The sequence below is a fragment of the Embiotoca jacksoni genome, unplaced genomic scaffold, assembly GCF_022577435.1.
Source record: "Embiotoca jacksoni isolate LCO1_2020_lvr unplaced genomic scaffold, fEmbJac1.0.p SCAF_5, whole genome shotgun sequence".
NCBI classification, from domain to species: domain Eukaryota; kingdom Metazoa; phylum Chordata; class Actinopteri; family Embiotocidae; genus Embiotoca; species Embiotoca jacksoni.
In genome coordinates this window covers 7,737,718-7,761,943 of record NW_027185403.1, presented here as the reverse complement: position 1 = coordinate 7,761,943, position 24,226 = coordinate 7,737,718, and the positions used below count along the sequence as shown (strand labels likewise).

General features: G+C 43.1%; 2 protein-coding genes across 4 annotated transcripts; one reads left to right on the top strand and one right to left on the bottom strand.

Annotated features, from left to right (window-relative positions):
* The first annotated feature begins 1,143 nt into the window (after positions 1-1,143).
* LOC138211775 (sodium/potassium/calcium exchanger 3-like) lies at positions 1,144-13,216 on the top strand. Of its 2 annotated transcripts, none has more exons than XM_069171899.1 (17): positions 1,144-1,714; positions 1,973-2,071; positions 3,948-4,024; positions 4,144-4,218; positions 4,839-4,923; positions 5,924-6,027; positions 6,214-6,288; positions 6,780-6,805; positions 6,913-6,966; positions 7,079-7,215; positions 7,523-7,692; positions 8,727-8,997; positions 10,434-10,600; positions 10,725-10,839; positions 11,279-11,391; positions 11,980-12,045; positions 12,372-13,216. In XM_069171899.1, exons 1-17 carry the CDS (start codon positions 1,606-1,608, stop codon positions 12,480-12,482), a joined length of 1,854 nt encoding a protein of 617 aa, XP_069028000.1. In that variant the 5' UTR covers positions 1,144-1,605; the 3' UTR covers positions 12,483-13,216. The 2 variants fall into 2 exon arrangements, with proteins under 2 accessions (XP_069028000.1, XP_069028001.1); XM_069171900.1 differs by having other exon boundaries at positions 1,145-1,714; positions 7,523-7,611.
* A 1,168-nt stretch (positions 13,217-14,384) lies between these two features.
* dpf2l (D4, zinc and double PHD fingers family 2, like) lies at positions 14,385-23,921 on the bottom strand. 2 transcript variants are annotated; one of them, XM_069171901.1, is made up of 11 exons: positions 23,858-23,921; positions 21,857-22,017; positions 21,392-21,499; positions 20,939-21,135; positions 20,185-20,277; positions 19,665-19,749; positions 19,046-19,180; positions 18,273-18,404; positions 17,732-17,844; positions 17,082-17,163; positions 14,385-16,158 (listed from the first exon to the last, which is right to left on the bottom strand). In XM_069171901.1, the coding sequence occupies exons 1-11, from the start codon at positions 23,887-23,889 to the stop codon at positions 16,073-16,075; spliced, it is 1,224 nt and encodes a 407-aa protein (XP_069028002.1). In that variant the 5' UTR covers positions 23,890-23,921; the 3' UTR covers positions 14,385-16,072. The 2 variants fall into 2 exon arrangements, with proteins under 2 accessions (XP_069028002.1, XP_069028003.1); XM_069171902.1 differs by having other exon boundaries at positions 20,939-21,132.
* Between the last annotated feature and the right edge of the window lie 305 nt (positions 23,922-24,226).

Genomic DNA, 24,226 nt, shown 5'->3' with positions numbered 1-24,226 from the left:
TGATGCCTGGCACCGTGTCCGCAGGAGGAACCTGAGATTGTGGAGACTGAGGAGCTGCTGAAACCTCAGAGACTCACATTTGATCTTCAGACCAAAAGGTACTTCTGTTTTACACGACTAAACCACTCGAACGAATGTGTCGTATCCATCATGTTTCCATGGAGCGTTCATCATGTCTCGCATATATGATTTTCTTTCCGTTTACTTTTCCTCACTCGTTATAGTCCCCGTGTCTTTTTTCTCTGTTGTCCTAGATGTGCGGGTAACTGGGAGACAGCCATCCAGAGAGGCTGGGTATTTGCGCTGTGCTTCATCATCCTCACGGTTCTGGTCATCGGGAAGTCCGACTTTTTTTCCGCCAAGTCTTTGTGGCATGGTGTGCAGCTGATGTTCAAGCCCTACTGCAGAGTTCACTATGGGGCCTTACCTCCCATGTGATGTTAACCATCCCTCTCACCCATTCACCTGCCTGACTGTGGGTTGCTTCTGTAGCTAACTTGTACACAGCAGTTTATTGCAATTTGTTGTTTACATATAACTGCATGCAGTACGTATGAGACCAAAAAAAACAAAAACAAACATCTAATGACTTTTGGCTGTGTTGAATTTAGCTGCTTCGGTTTCAGGATTCTGCTTTGTACGTACTAACTTTCTGTCCCGCGTTGATGTCACACTGGGACATTTGATTAAAGCAGAGCCCTCATTAATTATATTTGTAACACCTGTGCCTTTTCTACTGCGACCAATCGGCGGGTTCACCGTGACGTAGAAACAGCTCGGGTCATTCTGTCCCGTCTGCATTTAGAACCTTTGCTGAAATTTATATCAGGAAAAGTCTAATTTAACAAAACCTGGAACTGTGTAAAAGACCAAATCCCAACGTCCTTCGTAGCTGCGATGTACCCTCAAACTTAAGCTGTTTTCTAAATGCTCATCACACAGGACTTAATTGAAGAAATACTGTTTGAATTTTTGTTGTTGTTGTTGTTGTTGTTGTAATAATCAATTCTTGATCTACCAAATCAAACGCAGACAATTTTAGGATTTTGGATACAATTAATTGACAATTAAATCATTAGATCCGTCTTCGTCGTGTCACACGTGACTTAAATTACGCTTGAAGTCATGTTCCTTCATATCAGTTATTTCTCTCCAGTCGCCCCACCCAGCTGAAGACGCTCTAGTCTGGGAACCCAAGAAAACACCCCCTCCTGGATGCGAAAATAATAAACGGGATGAGATTTAGGGCAGGAGGGAAGTGAGCACGGTTTGAATCGAGGGGTATGTTTGTTTGTTTTTTTATTATTATTTTGGCGCTGGCTGATGGTTCATTGTCTGTGCGTATCAGCTGGGGGTAAAGCTTGTGGACGCGGATGCTGAGATGCTGACGACAGGTCGGGTTTGTTTAACGTGCTCCTGTTTCGCGGATGGAGCAGCACGCCAGATCGGCTGAAAGACTATTAAAAAAAAAAAAATAGAATAAAAAGAGTAACAGGCCAGTTTGATCCAATCTGAATCTGGGATCGGGACCCGGCGGTGTGCGGCGGCGACGACGACGACATGTTTTGAGCGGAGAACCGACACGCGGCGGCGGCGGCTGGCGGGATGAAGGCTCCGAGGAGACCGAGGCAGAGGCAGCTCCTCCCTCGCTTCTGCGTCTGTGGAGTCGGTCTGCTCGCAGCCGCCTGGATATTCCACTTCATTGATGTTACAGGTGCATCTCAAGGAAAACTGGCGTTTCATTTCTTCTAAACTCGTCCGTTGCTTGTGTTGTCTAGAACCATGCAAATTACATTTATTTAAACGTTAAATTGCAACGTAACTATTTAAGCAAGGCACTACTAAAAACCAATACCATAAAATGTAATAAAGGTTATGCAACATTTTCTGTATTTCATAATATGAAAATGCATAGTAACAGTTTATGTTTTATTAGTAGTGTATATATTTATACATGAATCCCCCTTTTTAGGTTCTCATGGCCCAACTGTGGATCACAGCATCTCCTTGTCCAAGAGAGAGCTCATCCAGGAAAAAGAAGATAACCTTAATGACAGTATTTCTAAATCTGGTGAGACATTTTACTTTGTGTACAGGCTATATATATACATGTGTGTATATATATTTATATGTTATATGCAACATAGAGCAAGAGGTTTTGCTGTCTTATTCCAGAAAAACTGAAAATTGCAGTCACTTGTAAGTATATTGAGTTAGACTGAGGATTTCTTAACCACCAACAGCCCGAGGCTTGGATCTTCATGCAGTAATGAGTCACTGTAATGATCTTGGTGACACCAGTGTGGGTTTTCTTGCTCATCGTGTTGAGGCAGTGTGCAAGTGTGCCCTCCCGTCTCTATTAATCCGTTTAATTCAAGTCCATCTCCTCCGTGCATCGATCTACCTCTCCGCAACACCTCATCCTTCATTTTTTTTCAAACTCTGCACATCTAGATGTTTAAACACAGTTAGGCCTTTGAGGGACCCAGTTGCTAGGAAACTGAATGCTGAATTTGTGGTTGGATGTCGTGTGCCTCTGGAGCTGTTCAAAGTGCCTGCCCTGTCGTAATGACCTGCTGATTAGTAGCATCTCACCAGCAGCTCTCTCATCGCCCGTGTGTTCTTGGATCTGTGTGGTTGTTGGAAACACTGAGAAATAGTGACAGCATCTTACAGTCTGATGCTGAGATAAATAGATTTTGCAGGCAATTACAGAGGATATAGTGACATATGAATAAAAAAGTTACTCCCTTGGGGAAATACGGTACAGATTAGTTCAAGGCCTTTATGCTTGTTTTAATGCTTGTTTTCTTTATGATAAAAAAAATATGCTCTTTGAACAAGGTGTCCGAACAAGGTGTCCAAACAAAATCATGTGACAGGTTGTCATAATATCACATCGTATCTATATCCTGTGCTATCTTTACATGTGACGTGTGTTTGCCTCTAGATGCACAATGTTTCCTCTGTGCAGCATCATTCTCCACTTTTGTCACACTTGTTTCACTTCGCTGTTTGTTACCTTTATCTTCACTGGAGGTTTTAAAATTCCTGACCCCATAACTAAATCAGAAGACTTTGGGAGGTCACTTGGGAGGCAGCTTTCCAGATTATTGTTTTATGTGTCTCATAATAAAAAGTGTGTTTATGGCGCAGTGAGTCGTGGCATTTATTTATGTGCGAGACAGTGCAGTCTAGCAATTGTTTACAGCTGGAAGGAGAGTGATTGTGATTCATTGTTCAACTCAGCCAAATTAGATGCTTCTGAACGTTCAGTTTATTGGAAATGCAACTGAACCGGAGAGGAAAGTCACTATGAACACCTCGGTGTGGATGGCATGAGGGATAGAGGAGCAATTTCTGTGAACATGGATGAAAAACTTGACTGTAATGCAACCAGACTCAGAGTCACATGACTGTGGCACTGCTTTAACCTCCAACTGTCTGGGCCCTTGTTGCTAGGAGATACAAATGGACACACATTCAACAAAATCAGATACACACACACTCAGATTTCCCACATGCACGTGATTGCAGGTTCAGGGTAGAGTATCAAATAATTGTAGTTATTGATCAATCTAATGGTTATTTCCCCCCATAAATGGATTCATAAATTGCTCATCACACGTTCCATAAAGCCCAAGTTAATGTCATTAAGTTGCTTGTTTTGTCTGACCAACGGTCTAAAGACCAAACATAGTAATAGTAGTTTGCAGTCACGTAGGACAGAATAGCAAGCAGTGGCTTCAAAAGGATTTTTAAGAGATGTGCACTGATTTGGCACACTTTCTGAAAGGCTTTTCCAAAAGGCAGTTTTGTTTGAAAAGTTACATTTATATAAATGTAGTGATTAAACAAACACTTGATTCTGTGCTTTCAGCTGTAGCACAGGAACCTTACCTCGTTTTACAAATCACTATGTTACGCTCTGACCATCTCCTTCCCAGAAATCAGTGAGTTTCCTGAGGATATCTTTACTCTGGATCAAAGGAGGCAGGGAGCAGTACTGCTTCATGTTCTCTGCGTGAGTATCAGCTCTGTCTGGAAGCATTAATTAGCCATTAAAAGCTTAATTTTGTTCCATTTCACAAACTTAACTAACATAATCCACAAGGCTGATAATATGTCCTCTGCATTTCACAGGCTATCTACATGTTTCATGCCCTGGCCATCGTGTGTGACGTTTACTTTGTGCCATCACTGGAAAAAATATCAGAGGTATGAACTAAACATAAATCTAATGTCGGTGAAATTAACTATGTGTTAATAGTTGATGTTCTCTTCCTCTCCAGTTGTTTACCAATGTATCTGTTTAGTTTCTATTCCTCCAAACCGTTAAAGCAAAAGGATGGAGTTGTTTTTTTTAATTTAAAAATTACTGTCTATAATTCTCTTTTTAAAGACATAAATCAACAATGTGCAAAGTTTGTTTATCACTTCTTTCTGGCTTTCTATGACTACTTTAATAAATACATTTGAATAATTTATCAAATTAGCTGTACATGGTAGTTTTTTAGAAAATACTACTTAAACAGTTGAATTGTCTGGCTGTAAACTCCATATGCAATTAATACAAATTTGGTGTTCTAGTGATTATTTACGGTTGTTGGTATTGAATCACATTAAACTACAATGCCCATATTCAATCGATTAAAGGAGCATTAGCCATTGCAACAGTTTGTGTAGTTTTGATCATTTTTGGACGACAGTGGAGGTTATAACAGGCTGTTGATTCACAGACAATATTAACAAGCTCAAACCAATGACGATAATTAAAGTGCAGAATATCACCATCCTTATCTTCTATCCAATTTAAATTCCTCTCCTCTGTCCACTAGAACCTTCAGCTCAGTCAGGATGTTGCCGGGGCAACCTTCATGGCAGCTGGGAGCTCCGCACCGGAGCTCTTCACATCTTTGATTGGTCAGTATGATGCTCGTCTAATCCGCACTCACTCTGATTAGGCCAATCATTACCCCATTAGCACTCCTATTACCTGCAATCACATGCACCTGATTAGGATTGAGGAAAGTCAAGTGTGTAGGCAGCAGCGCTGAGTGGCCAGTTTCAACCATCAAGTAGTCATGAACAAAGATGTCAAGAAGAGCACATTTTATTTTGTTTCGATGGGTTGCCATCTCACTTGTACTTATAACTGTGTCCCAGTTTTTTTTCAGAAGTGTTTTTTTTTTTTTTTCTTTCTTTCTCATAAAGCCAATAGGGTTTAAAATATATTTTTCAGTAAGAAAGAACCAAGAACCCATGACATAAAAACTCCAGTGCGTACCTAAAAACAAAAAGCGTATTGTTCACTGGATGCTTTTCACAGTATTTTAAAACTGTGGTCTGGATATTAATTAGAAACCATCTCGCACGTGTTGGAAAATATCCTTGTGTAAAATTTTGAATTTAGCCTAGTTAGCATCAAAAAGTTAACAAGTACGGGTACGGATGTATTGTTCCTCAGAGACTTGGTTCTACTGCTTCTTTTGATAGAAGACACAACACACGGTTTATTAAAATGGCCTGAAAATAGGGTTATTACTGTGATTTCTAAGAAACTGTTTCTAAATCCATGTGGCTTAAGGACATTTCCTCACATACCGCCTCCGTAATAATCTGCTTTACTCTGAAAAGAAAAAAGGCCGGCTTTGATACGCATTGGAGTGACTTTAGGCAATATGCAGTGAATATTACACAAGTGGTTGCATCACATAAAAGACATCAGCCCAGCCCCTGTGGGTATGAACCAAAGATGCAATATTTCAGTTCAGAGGGGAGAGAAAGTATGTCTAACTTTGTACATTTAATATGTCTGACAGGGACATACAATACAATCCATAATTTCTTTGACACTGTCACATTATTGCCGAGTTAATTTTTCTAACATTTTGTGGCTCACCACTTCTTTCTCCGGTTTTAGGGGTGTTCATCACAAAGGGAGATGTCGGTGTGGGAACTATTGTGGGATCAGCGGTCTTTAACATCCTGGTCATCATCGGCATCTGTGGCATCTTCTCTGGACAGGTACATACTTTATACTACGTTATCAGACGAGAGGCTCACAGGAGAATTAAACTCACCTTTTCCAAAACGCAACATTCATGCGGGTAGTTTTTTTTTTTCATGGTTTGTTTCTGCCAAGCAAAACCTCCACTTTCTGGCCCACGGTCATCACAATCGCAATGTTTGATTTGCCCTTTGTCTCTGCAGCCCATCTCCCTGAGCTGGTGGCCTCTGTTCCGTGATTCCGTCTTCTACATCCTGTCTATAGTGGTGCTTATTCTGGTGAGGAATCCCTCCGGGAAAACTAGTGGCTTTCATACTGAGCTCTTTTCACCGTTTAGGCAGATCAACTTAAAAACACAAACTCAAGATTTTTTAGTGATTGGCATGGTGCCTGTGTTTGATGCTTATTGATCATTAGCGGGTCCAATTATGAACCCTCTACGCAGCACTGACCTCGGGTCCTGGAATAATCAACGTTATATACAATGGTCCCCAGAGGTTAAAAAAAAAAAAAAAAAAAAAGAATCTCAAGCACATGAAGCAGAGATATTGCTTCATAAACATTTTGAGACAAAAAGCTTAATCACAAGATAACAGATAACCTTATTGTTAAACTGGTGTGTGGAAATCAATTTGTTCCACACCCGAAGGGCATCTTTTCCTCCCCAGTCAAACACAGTAGACTAATCAGTCAATTTTATTTTTTATGTTCCTTTGGAAATAAATTTTTTGAATTGTAATTAATGCATTTTTCTGTTTTATATTTTTAGGTGATCTATGATGACAAAGTCCTGTGGTAAGACTGGAGTGAAACTTGAAAATCAGATCAGTTTGCAGAAGAGCTGGCGGTTAATGCGGTGACTGTGGTATTAATCAATGTCGGTGTTTGTGCGCACATTCCAGGTGGGAGGCCATCATCCTGATATCCATGTATGGAATCTACATAATCATCATGAAGTGAGTCTCTTTCTCCTCCTCTCGCGTCTCCTTCCTGTTGGTGCCGAGCCACCGCACACTCGATACCCGCTGAAGACACAATATCTTGCGCGTGTGCCGTGTTCCCGTGTAGGTTCAACCGATGCCTGCGTTGCCTGGTGGAGAGACACTGCAGCCGGGCGGGTCCGCCGTGCCTGAGCAGCTTGCGACGGACGACCGCTGTCGGAAACATCGGCGACTGTGACAACGACATGGTGCCGCTGAAGCCAGGTGCGGGAGCTCGTGTTCGTACGTGCGCACGAGCACATCGAAACCGTGAAGGAGGTTCCTCTCGGTCTCTGAGCGGCGTTCGACAGACCCGGTGACACAGTTTGCGCTGCCGACGAAAGTCGTTCCTGTTCCCCCTGTGGATTTCCGACGGGCTGAAATAGAACTAGACCACTTTGATGGACAACACTTGTCCTGTTTGTCGTCTCGTTCTGATTTTTGTATCATTTCACTTTTCTTTTTTTTTTCCTTTCTCATTTCTGCTCTCATCTCCCGCTAACGTCCGTCGATCTCCTCCCTCCATCGTCAGACTCGTGCGTGGTGGCCGGTCAGGACTCGGGGGTAGTGATGGTGGATGAGCTGCTGAACCTACACCCCCACCAGCTCACCTTCTCAGAGGCAAGCCTTCGCCTTCTCATCACCCCGCATTTCCCCCCCTTCACCCGCCTGCGCATGGCAGGACGCATGGTCATCAACGAGGTACACTGCACGTGCTCACGCCCTTCACATAGCATCAAGTTGCCCCGGTTGTTTCGGCTAGGTCGGTGGGTATTTAAATGTGGATGTGCAGAATTTAAACATCGCGTATTGACATCTTGGTAATGTTTATGAATGTAGGGTAATGAATATTAGAATGCTACTTACATCACGGCTTCAGTGCAGCACAACTGTCCTTGACTCTGACCAATGTCAGGCTAATTGGCAAAGATTAGCCATCTACATTAAATATAGTTTCTTTGTTAAATGTTCTAAAATTGAATTGTTCCATTTTTATTTAATTCAGTGAGTTTTCGTTAGTTATAAATGGTCACCAAACCAGTTCTCGATGCCACGACGATCCCTGGCCCCATGTCACTGTTATATAAAATAGGTTTCCAAAGTGTTTACATCGGGAATTATATTGGTCTAAACATGAGAACTTGAGAAAACTACTTTGGACTCAGAACTTGGCATCAGCGGTTACCCTCTGTTGAGCTTTTGTAATGATCAGAAGAGAAAGAACTGGATTGGTGCATCTGTTGTAAATAAACTGAAAGATGGGGAGATGTTTACTGGCTTAACAAACAACATCCTGTATGCCACTGTTATACAGACAGCATCTAATAAGCCCACAAACAAAACATTCAGGCTAGCGGTGATGCCCCATGCATAATATTATACCAGACACAAAAGCAGACAAGAACTCAAATCTCCAAATCTGCTTCCACGCTCTTGTCGGCTCTCCTGCATGTGTGCTTGCTATTTCCGCTGCCAAATTAAAGTGCACCTGCCAATGCTGTTCCTGCTCTGTTCTGCGCCCTCAGTCAACGCTTTCCAAATCCCTTCTGGTGAATGTGGCTGCCTAATCATTTCAGCCCGCCGGTTCTCATGTTGTTAGCTGCAGTCAGATAAAGTCATTTCCGTAAACCAGCTGCAGTTTTTCTAATGTTATTTTGTTTTCCTCTGTTTTCATGTTTTTTTGTTTTTTTCCCCCCCCCCCACTGACTTCACCTGATGCGCCTCCCCACTCGTAGAGACAGAGGCTGATACGGGCTCGGGTGAGCCCAGAGGAGGGCGGAGCTTCGGGGGAGGAAGGTGTGGGTGCGAGCGGGCCGTGGGGGAGGGAGAACGGGACGGCGGCGGAGGAAAACGGACAGACGCTGGAGGGAGAGAAAGAGATTGGTAAAGAAATGGAGGGAGAGACAGGTGGGGGAGCGCAGCCTAAAGAGGAGGAAGAGCAGGAGGAGGAAGAGCAGGAGGAAGGAGGGGAGGAGAACGCTCCTTTCAAACCCTTCGCTGTGCCAGGTGAGCGACGAATGAAAGCGGACACTCTCACGAAAGCAGTTTGATCGACTCCCTGTCATGCTTAGAAAGATGTCATTAAATTGGTTAACTTTTATGTTCATTTGATTAACGTTAGATTGCATTTTATTTAAATGCGTATTTGCATTGCTTCGTGAATACATGCGATCCAATCGGTCTAACGGCTATACATAACTCTGGAACTACTCTATTTTTTTTACACATTCTCGTCTGCATTTCCACTGCATCTAAAAAACCATGAAGACTTGTCAAAAAAAAAAAACAGATGCTGAATTGATGCAGTGAAAGTCTGAACAGGGAGTTTTTGGCACCTGGAACTGAACCCAGTCCCTGTTTCCTTCAGTCAAACTGCAGATAAAGTTCCCAGTGTGTTCTTTGGAAAGTTCCTCGTGGTGGAAACTGGAAAGACAGTTACACAGTGCAGAAAAGTATGACTCTTACTAACAGAGTCAGGTTAAGTGGCACAAGAAGTATTTAATCTCAAACTGTAAACATGTCTATTGGAAGAATAACAGATTTTCAATTTGAACAGAGAGCCGTAATTTGTTATTTTGTCAGTTTTATTCCATACTTATTTAAAACTGATAATGCAGTCGTAATGTTGAAGACCGGGTACAGTAGAAAGTGTGGGTGACGGGAAACACCCGTGTAATATTGGAAGCCAAAAATAATTCAATTTGAATTTCAATGAAATTGAATGGAAAGTTATCTTGGATTGAATATGGACAACGACAGTGTCTACTTATGTTTGTAGCCCCGAATAAGCATCTGAAACGGGTCATCACAGTTCACCCTTCAGTGGCTTATTTAGTTTGTTTAAAAGTCACTACAACATAGATGAGGAGAGAGTTGCTGAAAAGCATCAACATAAAACCAAAGAAAAATATTTCAATGCAAAACAAATCTCTCGATTCCAACATTCAACTTTCTAACTTTCAACAACTTTGTCGACAGCAACAAGTAGGTTTTTAATCATAATGTCAAATTTATGCAGTATACTTTTCACAGTAAAAGATAAAGAGTACAATACAACTACTATTAATACTACTACAATAAAGGCTACATTTATGCACCCGATCACAGGACACGATGTCATCGCTTGACCATCTGCAGCTAAATATCTGCTGCTTTCCATTAAAAAAAAAAGTCACAACTCGGAAATTGTAGCTTTGTACAATCTCAATCTTCTCCGGAAGCTGGTTTTGTCGTCGTTGCGACTAGAACAACTACGCCTTTCCTCCTGTAAAAAATTTTCCCCTGCATAATAGATGGTTTTGTAGCTGACGGAGCTAATTAAGAAGAGATGACACGGAGACTCGAGGCACACGCGGACCACGCAGTGAATAATTTAAAAGTTCAGATGAATTTGCGATGATGCCTGCGGGCGCATTAATGCGTGTTTTCACCGCTGCCTCAAGATGGCTGGTGTGCGCGTGTGAAGTGGCTGCTCTCCTGGCCCGTCAGCTTCCTGCTCCGCTGCACCATCCCCGACTGTAACCTGCCGCGGTGGGAGCGCTGGTATCTGCTCACCTTCCTGTCCTCCACGCTCTGGATTGCCCTCTTCTCCTACCTCATGGTCTGGATGGTACGAAACGCACCGGCGCAGAAGCTCACACGAACACATGAAAACACAGATAAACGACCTTTTTTGTTGTTGTTGTTGGTTGTTGTTTTTTTTTGTTTTTGTTTTTGTTTATCCCTCTGCTAAGGTGACCATAATCAGCTACACACTTGGAATTCCAGAAGTTATTATGGGCATCACTTTTCTGGCAGCCGGCACCAGTGTTCCTGACTGTATGGCCAGTCTCATCGTCGCCCGGCAAGGTGTGTGTGTGTGTGTGTGTGTGTGTGTGTGTGTGTGTGTGTGTGTGTGTGTGTGTGTGTGTGTGTGTGTGTGTGTAATCTGCCTCAACACATCATTTATACCGCCGAGCAGAAAATTGAACTTGTTTGTCACCAGAAGTTAAGCAGAATGTTGAGCGTTAAGATTCCCTTTTGACCTTGGAGATGTGACGAAACGATCTTAAATTAAGCTCCGCATCGTGCGTCGGTGTCCTTCAACCGTCGATTGACGTTCCCAAAAGTCGTTTCGCCGTCATCGCCTCGTTATCGCATCTTGATGGAAATGTAGTGTTTATAATGTGCTTTCTTCGAAGAGCAGGATAAGCAGATGTTGTAATGAGTAATAGAAAACGAGGATGTTAGACACGACGTGGCTTCACATGAATTTCTATTCGCTTTGTGCATGTGTCGAATGTGGCAGGGATGGGCGACATGGCTGTGTCCAACTCCATTGGCAGTAATATCTTTGATGTGCTGCTGGGCCTGGGCTTCCCCTGGGCGCTGAGGACTCTCATAGTCAGCTATGGATCAGTGGTACCAGTTGTTCTCTCTACTTCACATCTTATACATCCAGTTGGTGGCGGGAGGGGGGGGGGGGTAACGTCCCATCTAATAACGTAACGTCAGCATCTAATGACGAATGATGAAGTATACACATACTTGTATTGTTGTATTGTTGCTTTGTAGGAGTTAAAAAAAAAAAAAAAAAAAGTTTCTGCGATCTACAGCACTTTTTAAGCAACAAAAGGTGGACCGACACAGTTAGTGAACACCTGAACCGCAATTTTCTCCTAAAGAGGAGTTGGAAGAGTCCAAAAGCAAAGCTGAAAGAGAGCGAATGTTGCAGCCGGGATGTAACCTGATGTTGCTTCTTAACTATTGATGAATTTGATTTGGCTAACGTGTTCGCATCTGTTTGCTAATCGTGCTGTGTTCACAACTTACTTACAACAACTTACTGCAGCTTTTAAAATGTTTATATAATTAGAACGTGAACTCCTGAACATTTTTCAGAAACAATTGTCAAAAATATAATGTGAACAATGAAAATTAGAACATATTTCTCTCTGATTATCACGGTTTAAAACCATCTAAAACGACGTGTTGACGCTTTGTTTTCAGGTGATGATCAACAGCAGAGGCCTGGTGTACTCTGTGATTCTGCTGCTGGCCTCGGTCATCCTCACCGTGAGTAGGTCTCCACCTACTTGACCACTGCTGTTAAAATTACAGATCTATCTCTGAGGTCATGTCACAGCAAACAAACTCAGATTAGCTGTCTGTTTTTCTTCAACTATTATTTTGATCTTATGGTTTTTTTTTTATTATTATTATTCCGTCACGGACTGAAAGTTTTTGATTTAGTTTTCAGACCTCGAGAAACAGTTTTGTTTTTTTTAGTTGTGTTTTTTTGTGATTAGACTTCTGACCATGCAACAGGAGATTTGTCTTTTATTCATTTGCGGCTGCAGTGTGAACAGAGCCTGTGTCTCTTTGTTTCCGCCCCTGCTCAGGTCCTGTGTGTCCATCTGAACCGCTGGAGGTTGGACCGCAGGCTGGGACTCGGTCTCATTATGCTCTACGCCATTTTCCTCCTCTGCTCCGTCAGCTTCGAAAGGCTGTAGAGGACACACGCACACACACACACACACACACACACACACACTTGTTTTCCACCTTCACTGCTGCCATTATTGATTAAATGTACACGGAGATGAATTTGAATTTCATTTCACAGCAGCTGTACATGTTTGAGCAGCGTTACTATGACACCGGCTGCCTGAAAGCGACATTGTTAACCTTTGATAAACGAGTATTTTACATAGTTTTGTACCGGATCACCTCCAGCCCAGATTTTGTGACTCAAACCCAATTATAATGCACCGTCTCGCAACCAATTTATAAAGTATTGAATTTGTATTATAAAACTAAGAACATTGTGTATGGAACCCCGAAGTGTGTTGGTTTACTCGTGTAATACTTTATAACTGCCACAAGTAACCTCAATGACCAGATGATTCTACATGTAAGTTTCTTATAGTTGCTTCTCAGTTTGTGCACTTATGTCAAATTTAATGTCAAGAGTTTTCATGACACCTTTTGTGTCCGTAGCTGTAAATGGCGTTGCATGGCTGATAATCACGCTGCAGATAATTGCACTAAGCCGCTGTTGTCTTGGCCTTGTACATAATGTCGGCCTCCCTCCTTCCTGCCGGCGTCTCAGCACAGAGGTGGTGTTTTTGTTCTGAATCAAAGCCGACTGTATGCTACACAGTGTTATTGAATATCTGTTTGGAGAGAGAATTCTTGGGTATATGTCCTTGAGTTATGGGTGCAATAAAACGCTTTGTTCTGTGAACTTTCTCTTCTGCGGCTGAAAATTCATAACCCTAGTTTTGACTTTTTTTTTTTTTTACTTTGATTTGAAATTTCTTAACTCACTTTAAGTTGATGACAGGACTTAGAATTAGACAAACACGGAAGAGTCAAACTGTAAAAAAAAAAAAAAAGAAATCACGACTAAACTGCTGGTTTTAGTGACACAGTTAAGGTTTAAGACTTACTTTTCAACATAATTCCAATGAAGAAAAATATGCATTTTGTCGCAAAGTGCAGCAGTTACTGGGCAGTTTAAACGAAAACTAATTTCACTTTGTTTACTGCGAGGAGCAGCACACCTGCAGCAGCAGAGCACAACCAAGTCATTTAAACTCCATAATTGCGATGATCATTGACATTAAATCATTTTAGGTTGTCGGGTAGACCGGGATCCGTCTAGTGTCCACCGCGGAACTTTTTGGATGAGATCGCATTGAAGCCGACAGGTGTTTTTATCTGCTGCATTTCAGCTCCGGGGACGGCTCCACCACCTTCAGCTGGCTGAAGGGAGCTGTCCAAAGTGCTGAAGCCAAGGACGCGCATTTAAAAAGTGGTGAGCAGGTAGGCAAGCGGAGACAGGAAACCTGTTGCTGCTCGCACTTAATCCGTGTTCTTGTAGCGTGCTTCATGTTTCTGTACTTGACGGTGTGAACGCACTTACGTACTCAAAATAGTGAGCGTTGGTACACAGGTACGCCATTTGGAACACAGCATAAATCTTTTGTGTCCTACGGGCGAATTTTATTTTTTATTTTTGTCCCAAAACCACAACATACACAAATTATATAGTCATGGTCTCAGTGACACAAAGTATAATAATGCAAACACATCAACATACTTCATTTTTTTTTTTTTTTAACAGAAAGTTGTACAGTATATGCAGATACATGTAATACTTTGTTTTCATAATTCTTCCACGACTGGGCCGAATTTTTTGACCACCTCCGTTTCCTTAGTGTCATGTTTTCTTTTGTGGATTACCTCCAGAGGACTAAAAAGGGTTACAAACCGAGCCCTGGTGGTGACAGTATTTAAAACCAGACACTACAATTCTACACAAAATAGCTAATGATCAGCTGAGTAAATCTATATTCTGCCCCTTTTAATACGCCATTAATTCAGTATTTGAAGCAAAAATAATAGACACGTCATTCAAAGTGAATTTTATTTCAGTCAGGCTAAATCGGCTTCAATACCAAAGAAATGTAAAAAATAAAAATAGTACAACAAATTACATCATTTTACAAATACTCATAATGGAGGTCTGACATATCAGAATAATCAAATAAATTCAAACATGTCACAGTCATAACAAAAATAGAAAAAGTCAATACAGTACATAGAATGCATTAGGAGCTATATATTGAAGTGTTCGCTATACTGCAGACTTTACAAAATTCTACTAGAAAAACCTCCCAATACCAATGGAATATCAGGTAATATAAAATATAAAAAAAAAAAAAAAAAATTACAAACAATACAACAACAAAAAAACAACACGTGATGTGAGGGTGAGCGCATTCATTCAGGTGCAATCTGCATGCAAATCTGCCTCCGTGTGACAAATGAGAAAAGCAGCTACAGTTTGTAAATTATTGTGTCATCGGTTCAGCAGCAGCTGTTTTTAAGATGACGTTCGAGTGAATCGTGTCACTGCCAAACTATTTTCTAATAAGCTAGCACAAAAACACCTTCAAGGATGCATCTTTATGGTCACTAGTCTGGAACCGCCATCAGAAAAGCATTATCTAACACTGACAAAAAAAAAAAAACAAAAAAAAATCTGGCTTTTCAAAATAAGAGTGTTTGCACTATCTTTTGTAGAAACAGTTTAAAAAAAAAAAAAAAAATGACATCCTACCAAAAAGTTGTATTTTTGATGAGCCCAGCCTACGTTATATGCTCAGTTGTGTAGTGTTTGGTTAAAGTAACTAATCTGTCCGGTGACAGAAAAGTTAGAAGGAGCGACTCCAAAAGCTTCCGTGCTAACAGACTTAATTTGACCACTTTGCACCACTGGTTTAAAACAAAGATGAATTGTGGTGCTTGTGATGAGCTTCCTTTTGAGCCAGTGTGAGGAGCCGCTGTCGTGTGTGTGTGTGTGTGTGTGTGTGTGTGTGTGTGTGTGTCTCGTATGATGGGTGTGGACCTTGGCACTGATCGGCTCCCCCTCGGGGAAAACCTCTTCAAAAGGTAACTGCTGCAATGGATCAGACAAAAGTACACGGACAAATGCCACTACAAAAGCCCACTAATAACCAGAACAATAACAATAATAATAATATTCCTTGACCATATACGTGGTGACGTTTTCCTTTCATCACTCTCGGGGAGTAAAAATAGATAATTTGGCAGAAGAAAAACGGTTGTCTCGACAGTCCACACTGTGTGTCTTTGAGTGTGAAAAGGGTGCAGATAATTAGCCGCGATGCTAATCCGTTTTCTCCCGCGAGCTCTCATGGAGACTGCAGTTGCTATGGTTACTGCATGCTCTCTGTCTCTGTATCTAGTGAGTGTAACAGTCCAGGATAAACTGTGTGTCTATGTCGTATATACGCGCAGGATGTTACGCGTTTGAAGACGAGCCGTGGCGACTTTGCAGGCAGGTTGGTGTTGTTCTTGTTTGATCCCCATGTTCACTGATCTGAGGTCTGTTTTGGTTTTGAGTCCCCCCTTATTGGCGCTGTAGATGTACAGACTTTTCTAACGCTGATCTGTGATCTGGCTCAGCTACATCTGAGCAGAGCCTGGAGCTCTGAACCGAGAAGGAGTTCTGACGTTTTGGATCGGGTGGCGGGCTCCTGGTGCTGAGGGGGTGGCGTTCATGGCGGTGATGTCACTCGGGGGCGGAGCTCTGGTTCTGCTGGTATATGGAGGCCTTGTCCTTCAGCAGAGCCAGGCACAGGTGGCAGCTCCAGCTCCCTGGAAAAGCACAACGGGGCACGGTGAAAACGGGGGATCGAAGACCGCGCGGTTTGCGAGTACAAACGCGTCCTTTCGTGTGGAATGTGCGTTTGCCCGTTAACATCGCATTCTAATTCAGGGACGATACCGGGACGCTTAAACATGACGTGACAAAGGACTCGGGGTGCGCTCGGCCCGTACAGCCGGTATCTGGGCTGACGGGGCTTAAATGTAGCAGGCGTTCACTTAGATGTAAAAGCTTGCGCACCAACATGCCGGAAGATGCTTCCGGTTAAGCAATTTGTTGACGTCTTTATTAGGCGATAGGCATAAATAATCATTTTTAATAACTGATTTTATCAATGAATCGGCCAAATGATGAGCATTCTCTTCTTTAGACAGATTAAATCAAAAAGAATTCGTCGTGTGTTGGTTCGCCCTTTTATTGGAGTGAAACTGTTCAGTTTACCGTCTTAGTCTCCATCCAAAGATAAAACTGCTTTGCTAGCAATATTTTTTTTTTTTTTTTAGCATATAACTTGCAAACAAACCACGGTAACGTAATGTTTTTAGAAGATATTACCTCTTGCTTTTAAAATACCAACTGCGGTTGCTTAATGTTTCCGTTTACTTACTGCAATGTCAAGACCGTGTGTTTTGGAAAACTACCAACGTACCGAGGGTCTTTTATGAATGCATTTCTGCGACAAAGTAAAAAAAAAAAAAAATTAAAAAAAAAAAGCCCTGTGAAGATTTCCTCTCGGCTCCCTAAACAACAGATCAGAGGATAAAGCAACAGATCAGACCAGCCGGGTCGTAGCTGCCGGGACGGCGACCTTCCCGACGCCGGCCTCTGACTCGGGATAAACCGAAGGTGTCGGGTGTCTTGGAACAACAAGCACAAATGCTCCCGGTCTCGCGGGTAAAGTAAGCTCGCTTACCCTCAGGTGGGTTAGTCATGGGTGGCGCTAGACAGTACATGTGGTAGCCTCGGTCACAGTCGTCACAAAACAGCAGCTGGTCCTGCAAAAACACGACATTATGTTTCAGTCTACTGATGAAATGAGACAACTGAGCAGGCAGATAAATGTGGGAGTTCAAAAAAAAAAAAAACGGAACTCTTAAAGAGTGTCATTTAAGAGACACTTTATTTGGGACGTTGGTGTATCGGCTTCCTGACCTGCTGTAAAAACAAACTCGTGCATCTGTAAATATGCGACTAGGTATCAGTTACACCAAACATCAGCAACTGTTGATAACTAAACAGGTGGAAGGAAGAAAGAAAGAAAGACAGAAAGAAAGAAAGAAAGAAAGAAAGAAAGAAAGAAAGAAAGAGACCTTTGTTCCCTCCATTTTGTCCCTGTGTTATTAAAACAGAGTGCAGGTGATGTAAACCTGCACGCAGGTTTCAAAAAGCTGACTAAGCAGAGCATCACATTCAGTCCCCGTTTCTTTCGGGCAAAATGAGCCCCAGGCTGTTTTTTTTTGTTTAGTTTTTCCCGTTTGACCCGACACTTTCGTCAGCAGCAGCCTGCAGCGATTACGGCGTGACTGACGGTATATTGGCTGCAAATATCACAAAGGGGCTCACGTCGTTCTCCGAGGTGCCACAAACGTTGCAGCACTTGCACTCAATGCACTGCCAGCGGTACGTCTTCACCGCAGCCATCATCACCGGTGTGAACTGCAGGCACGTCGGGTGGCCTGCAGGGGGAAGACGGGACAAACGTTCAGATCGCGGCGACTGCAGTAACACTCTAGCTTTCAGCACCTGTAACAAGGCGGAGCAGGTCTGTCGGGAGTTTGGGTTTTCCTCCCGCACGATGAAGCAGCTCCAGTCTTTTAGGTGTCTCGTGGAGGGAGCCGTTAGAGCCCCGTTTAGACGATTCTTATTTTAAAATGAGTCGAAGAGAGACAACTTTTCAATTCGCTGGCTCGGGCTGATAAAATGTCATTTCGGCTGGTAGAAATCGACAGTCACCGACTAGAACGGTCGAGCGCGCTTTTCTCCGCCCGTGTCTTAAAACCAAGGACCCGTTATTTCACCAAAAAAATAAAAAATAAAATAACGAAGATCTGCCGCCGCCTTTCCCTTTGCCGCGCGACAAGAGACAACTGGAGTTCGTCCATACCTGAGCGTCCACAGTCTGAGCAGGACACCAGCTCCTCTGATTGGCCCGTCTTCTGGTTTAAGGTGGAGTCTCCCAGACAGAAGTCACAGTAATCGTTGGGCAGTGCCAGTCCGTTGGGACCCTTCTTAGTTGCTGAGCAGGAGAACGGGTGAAGAAAGTGTTCAGTGCACATCAAAAACGGTCGCTTTAAACGGCCAAGGAAAACCCGTTAAACACCTCTCCGACGAATTAACATTTCAAAAGTCATTCAAGAGTCATTTTCTAATTGTAATCTTAATTCTTGAAGTACAAACCTGTTCGTGTCGTGTCTGTCGACCTTTTTTTTTTAATCCCTGTAACTGACTGGACGATGATGCGAGTCATGATCCAAACTAATTGATGTGAAAAACTGACAAAACGCACTTCTTGTATGAATTTGCTAACACGGTGTCGCGTGCACAAAGAAAAACAACAGCAATGCGATGAATATGTTGTGTGTGTGTGTGTGTGGGGGGGGAAAGGGGGGATGGATGATCTGCTGAAAAAAAAATGCCAGGACTCCCAACTGCAAGCATGTTTCAGTCTGGATCAGTGTCTAATCCCAAATTTGGGTTTTGAAAATCATGAAAATCAAAAAATGAAAAAAAAAAAAAAAAAAAAAGCGGAACCAAAAAAAAAAAAAAAGAAGAAGGATGAGAGCGACTTCCCTTGAACAAACACACACATGCTACAAGGCATGCAACCAAACCTCCCTCCCCTCTCTCTCCACCTCTCGGCACTAGAGAGTGACTCACTCTTCTGCTCCTCAGGCTGGCGAGGAGTGGGTGGTGCCTCGATCTCCTCGCGGTCCTCGCCCTCCTCCTCGGCCAGGTGAGAGTGTGTATAGTGGTAGCTCAGGCCGGGACGATTCTTGTAGCGCTTCCCACAAACTGACACACACAAACACGGTCACACAAAAGTGTTAAAAAGTGATGGCGGCTAATTGTAACGACTGTCCAAAAAGGCCCGAGGTGGAACCGAGGTGGAGGAGCGCCGTTCGGCGCTCCAAATCCGACTTGTCAAATTATCCTTTAACTTATTTTTCACGTGACGAATTTTTGACGGACGCGATATGTAGCAAACCCGAACGGCGCCGGTGAGCATCGGCACAGTGAGCTAAGGCCGACGGGCAGTTAAGAGAGCGCACACACGGAGCAGCATCTCGGGGGGAAAAAAAAAAAAAAGTTAAAAAAAAATAGAGGAGAGCAACTTTCCCAAATTCTACGTAGTCAAATTTAAGTTCCAGGTGGGGTCTTTAAGATCACGCCATGCATGGCAGAAGGCTCGTCTTTGTCTTTCAGGGCGAAAAAGTAAAAGCTTCTCTTGCCGACATGCATGACGCACACAGACGTTACAGAGGACGCTGCTACTCACTGTCGCAGGCGTACGGTTTGTCCCTCTCCTCCAGCGCTGCAGCTGCAGCCTCCGTTTTCTTCTTGCCATTCTTGTCGCTGCGGCCCTGAAGAACCCGTTTAAAAACAGACGGCACGACTGAAACCGCAATTTACTTTGTTTACATGCTTCACTTTTTTTTTTTTTTTTTTTTTTAAATCAGCTTTGCAAACGTTACGAGAGAGGAATGCATTCGTCAATTTGTGACAGCTCGAGGCGAATGTTTGTTCGTTTACAGGAGATCTTACGGGGCACCGCCAGAGGCGGAAAGGTGGAGTGGCGCCGGGCGCGACACGCCGATGCAGGCGTTTGCATTGCCGTGACAACAATAACCACGCTGTAGTTAAGAAATGCCGACGCGGAGAATCAAAACTCATCCGCAAAATGTGACGAAACTGAACGGAATGGTTTCTCTTTTTGGAGAAGAACCGTCTCCGGCGGTGAACGTGAGCGCGTTGATCGGTGTCACTTGATCTGCTGACAGAATACAAAAGAAACCCACCTTGGACTTGCTTTTTCCTCGTCTTTTGGGGGTCTCGTCCTCAAAGTCTTCGTCATCCAGATCATCCAAGTAGTCGTCGTGGTCCAGTACTCTCTGCAGTGACAGAGTTTGGGTCAGTTCACTGTATGAAACGTATGAGCTCTATTTTACAGCCAGCATATTCCTAGAATCTGATGCTTCCTCAGAAATTGCCCCGTTTAACTATTTTTGCATCGCTTATATCGACATCAAAAATTTGGTAACTTGAGAGCTCGAAACAACGCGGCTTATGAAAACACGCGCAATTTTTTTTGAATACAAACCTGTGTTATCAACGCGAGTAGTTACAGTCAGTTAACGTGGTGTGTTTTGCAATTAACCGTGTGTATTTGTCAGGTTATCTTAATTGGAGGGCTAATAACAAGCCGAAGGCCGAGGTGAAAAGGGAGTAATGTCTGAATCGCGTTGTCACAACGTTAAGGTAAACCAAAACCACTTATGGACAGCCAACTTCAACAACGTCGCGAGTTACAACCCGCGGCTACCATTTAAAACGAAGCAAATAAAACAATCGTGTCGGGACGTGTTTTCCACATTCTGCGCACGGGCTCCGTCTGACGAGAGGTTTCGTATAAGCAGCGGAAAAGCCGGTACTTCTAATCCGGTGGAAAGTGTTTCCTGAATATATTTCTGTTTGTCGTGAAGCGCTGCGGTCATCCGTCGCCGTCGGTTCAGTCTGTTAGGTTATGAAACGCTGAGGCGGTGTGAGCCTGACCTTACGGACACGGCCGGAGGACGTGTGAGTGGCCGTTGATGTAGCAGGGGGTTCCACAGTGGCTGGGTCGTCTTCGGGCCCACGGAGGTCCGACACGCCGCTCCTCCTGTCAAGGGGCTCCCCTTTCAGCAGCGCCTCCAAACTGCTGCCGTCCACTGCTCCCAGGGCATCGCGCTTCAGGCCCAGCTCCAAATCTGCTGCACAAAACCAGGGCAACAGTAATGCATGCATCGGCATCACGCGGAAACAGGACGAGACGTACAAAAGAAATGAATCCCTTCAATTAAAACACAACGGGGGGGGGGAGGGGGGGGGGGCTCTTCTCACTGGCTGTTAAATATAAATATTTGATTGAAATTCTAACCGCATGAATTAATCTGACCCCTCAAATGTTTTTTTGGCGATGAGAAAAAAAAAACAACAAAAAAAAAAACATTTCAGCAGAGCTTGTACCTGCTTTGAGAGGGGGGAAGGCCAAACGGGGGTCCTCCGGGGGGTGAGAACGTCTTTTCTTCCTCCAGCGACGGGCTGGGTAGGTGTACAGCTGCCCCGGACCGACACCTGATGCGACACAGAACAGTACACGGGACAAAGCCAAAGAGATGAAGTACGTTTTTCTGTTTCCGAGGGCACTCGCAACTGTTTTGCAGGATGTATATGCTGTACAGATGGCACGGTATGAATTACAATAGCATGATTATATTAGGATTTTTTTTTTTTTTTTTAATATATACTGACATCATGATAAAGCAAAAAAATATCACAAATCACTTTCAACAAGAACTTTTGTATCTAATTTTCTTTTTTTTTTTATCATAGTTTGTATTTACAGTTGTTGTTTTTTTTAATCAAACGCGTAATTGAACTCGAAGTAAATTAAAGATCCGACTGAACCATCATTCAGCACCAACTACATGCCTGCGCTTCGGTGTCTCTTCTCCATCCAGATGTAACAGTTGGACTGAGCCACACCAGTCTGAGAGTCCAGGAAAGGCATGAGAATGCTGCGCTCGGCACACAGGCGAGCGTTGTAACTGTGACACTGCTCCATGGCATCTCTGTAATACTGCTCTCCCAGTCTGAAATGTGGAAGTTTGGACACGGACAGGTGAAATAACACAGATCGGGATACGCGGCAAATAATTATTGCTGGATGCACGACGCAAATTAAACAAAAGTAGAATAATGAACACTGCGTGAAACACAAAACTGTAGCGCTACAGTTGAATGTTTTCAAAATTACCACCCGCAGCTGCACGCTTCCTTGAGGTTTGCATTACTCGCTCTCTGTTGCCGTACTTTTTCCTCCTAATACCTGCGGGTTCGGCGGCGGAGCTGCGAACGTTTATTTTTCTAACCTCTCGGGGTAGATCTCACCGTGTTGCTTTTTCACGGAAACTTGAATTTGAGTGCCATCGTTAGACAAGATTACATACAAGCCACTGACAAAGACTCTGAATTGCAATTTCAATTTTATTTTTTTAAAGAAATGATGACCCAGGTACCTGGTAAACTGGAACCGTATGCTGTTATGAAATAAACATTAGGTGCTTGCTGATCTCCAAACAATGCATTGGTGACACTGTTGCACCTAAAACTGTTTTCCATTACAATTTTTAGTGCACGCTACAGGGCCAAATGTGCTGGCGAGGGTCTGTCGATACAAACACGCATCGTGTTACAGAGGTTGGCCTTGAACATATCGCTGTGACTCTTTAAGCGAGGTGACGTATTGTAATTTTTTTTTTTTTTCAATCTGATTTTAGGAAAATGTGTAGTTTAAAGAACACAGCGCTACAATGGGTCAAATCTGAGGTGGAAAGTTGGACAGTAGTTGGACATTTTTGCACTACTGTTTATCGCCTCTAAACAAAGGAATTGGCACCAAATCACTGCGTGTAAATTGGTAATTAAAAATCCACAGAGGACCACGAAACACAACACTTCGGTGAATCGATATTTTATGACTACATCCACATTAAAAACTCCTTTTGACGTTTGAATAAATGACTTTGAATGGGTCGTGTGGCTGGCACGGCAATAAAAAAAAAAAAACTTACTTTGATGATGTGACAAATGAGCTTCAGACCTACTGTAACAAATGAGCAGACAAACACTTGCAAATGGCTCCACTGGACAACTTTGCTTGCAAATTGCACCATCCTCAAAACTCGGGTCATTCATACATGTTTTTATACGCCCCTTTGTCATTTCTAAATATTACCATAAATAAATTTAAAAATATATATATTTCCAGTATTTAAAATGTGTAATTATGGTTAAAAAAAATTAATAAAATACAGTAATTATTCTCCTCAGCTTCTCTCTTAAGCAATTTGTCGCATTGTTGTATCGTAACAGCTCAAAGACTGTCAGTTCACCGTGTTTACCTGCGAATAGACAAGATTAAAAAAAAAAACACACAGATAATAAAAAATAAAAAATTAAAACCCCGCGTCTGGCTCCGACGATCACACGCAGCATGAAGGAGGAGGTGTGCGGAACAAAAGGGTGATTGTTGGCACAACAAAGCGCCCGCCAACCTGGGAGGTTAAACGAGAATTAAACTGCCCTTCATCTTGCGAAAAACGGCTGACCGCAAAACAGTTTGTTGAAAACTGCGTGTTAAAAACGCTTTAAACGACCTCCTCGACGGCGACGGCGGCGACGGGCGGAGTTGGACACGGAGAGTAAAAATACAGCTTCACAATGGGTTTGCCCCACAGCTAACAGGCTAACCGTTAGCACACTGGATAACGTTATTCTCTCGGGACAGTTCCTGTGTTCAAGACCCGCGAGGATGCGATGTGTGCAGTTTTATGCGCGGAAACGCGACAGGTCGTCAATCGACCGCGCGCCTCCGAGCGGGTTTGGTCGTTTTACTCTGACAAAAAAAAAATAAAATAAAGGTAAACTTACACTTTCACAACACTGTCGACGGCCGCCGCCATGTTTGCTTATTGCGGTTGTGTGAAGTGCCGCTTGCGCCTGCGCCGAGCCGTTTGGCGCTCGATAGTGCCCCCCCGCGGTGAAACGCGTGAAGTGCGCATTTGAAGGAGGCAGTTCCGAGTCCGGTCGCTGAGCAGAAAACGCGCACTTTGTACAGCTTATGACGGCATCGCGTGTCGTTTTTGTGTCGTTTTGTTTTTGAAGAGACAAATGATGTTATTCACAATTTCCAAAGCGTTTCGCCACCTCAATAGCTTTTTTTTTTTTTTTTCTCCCCCAATTGATAATCTTTATGTTGAATGGTTCGGTTAGGTTAGGTAAGGTAGTTACTTTATTAAT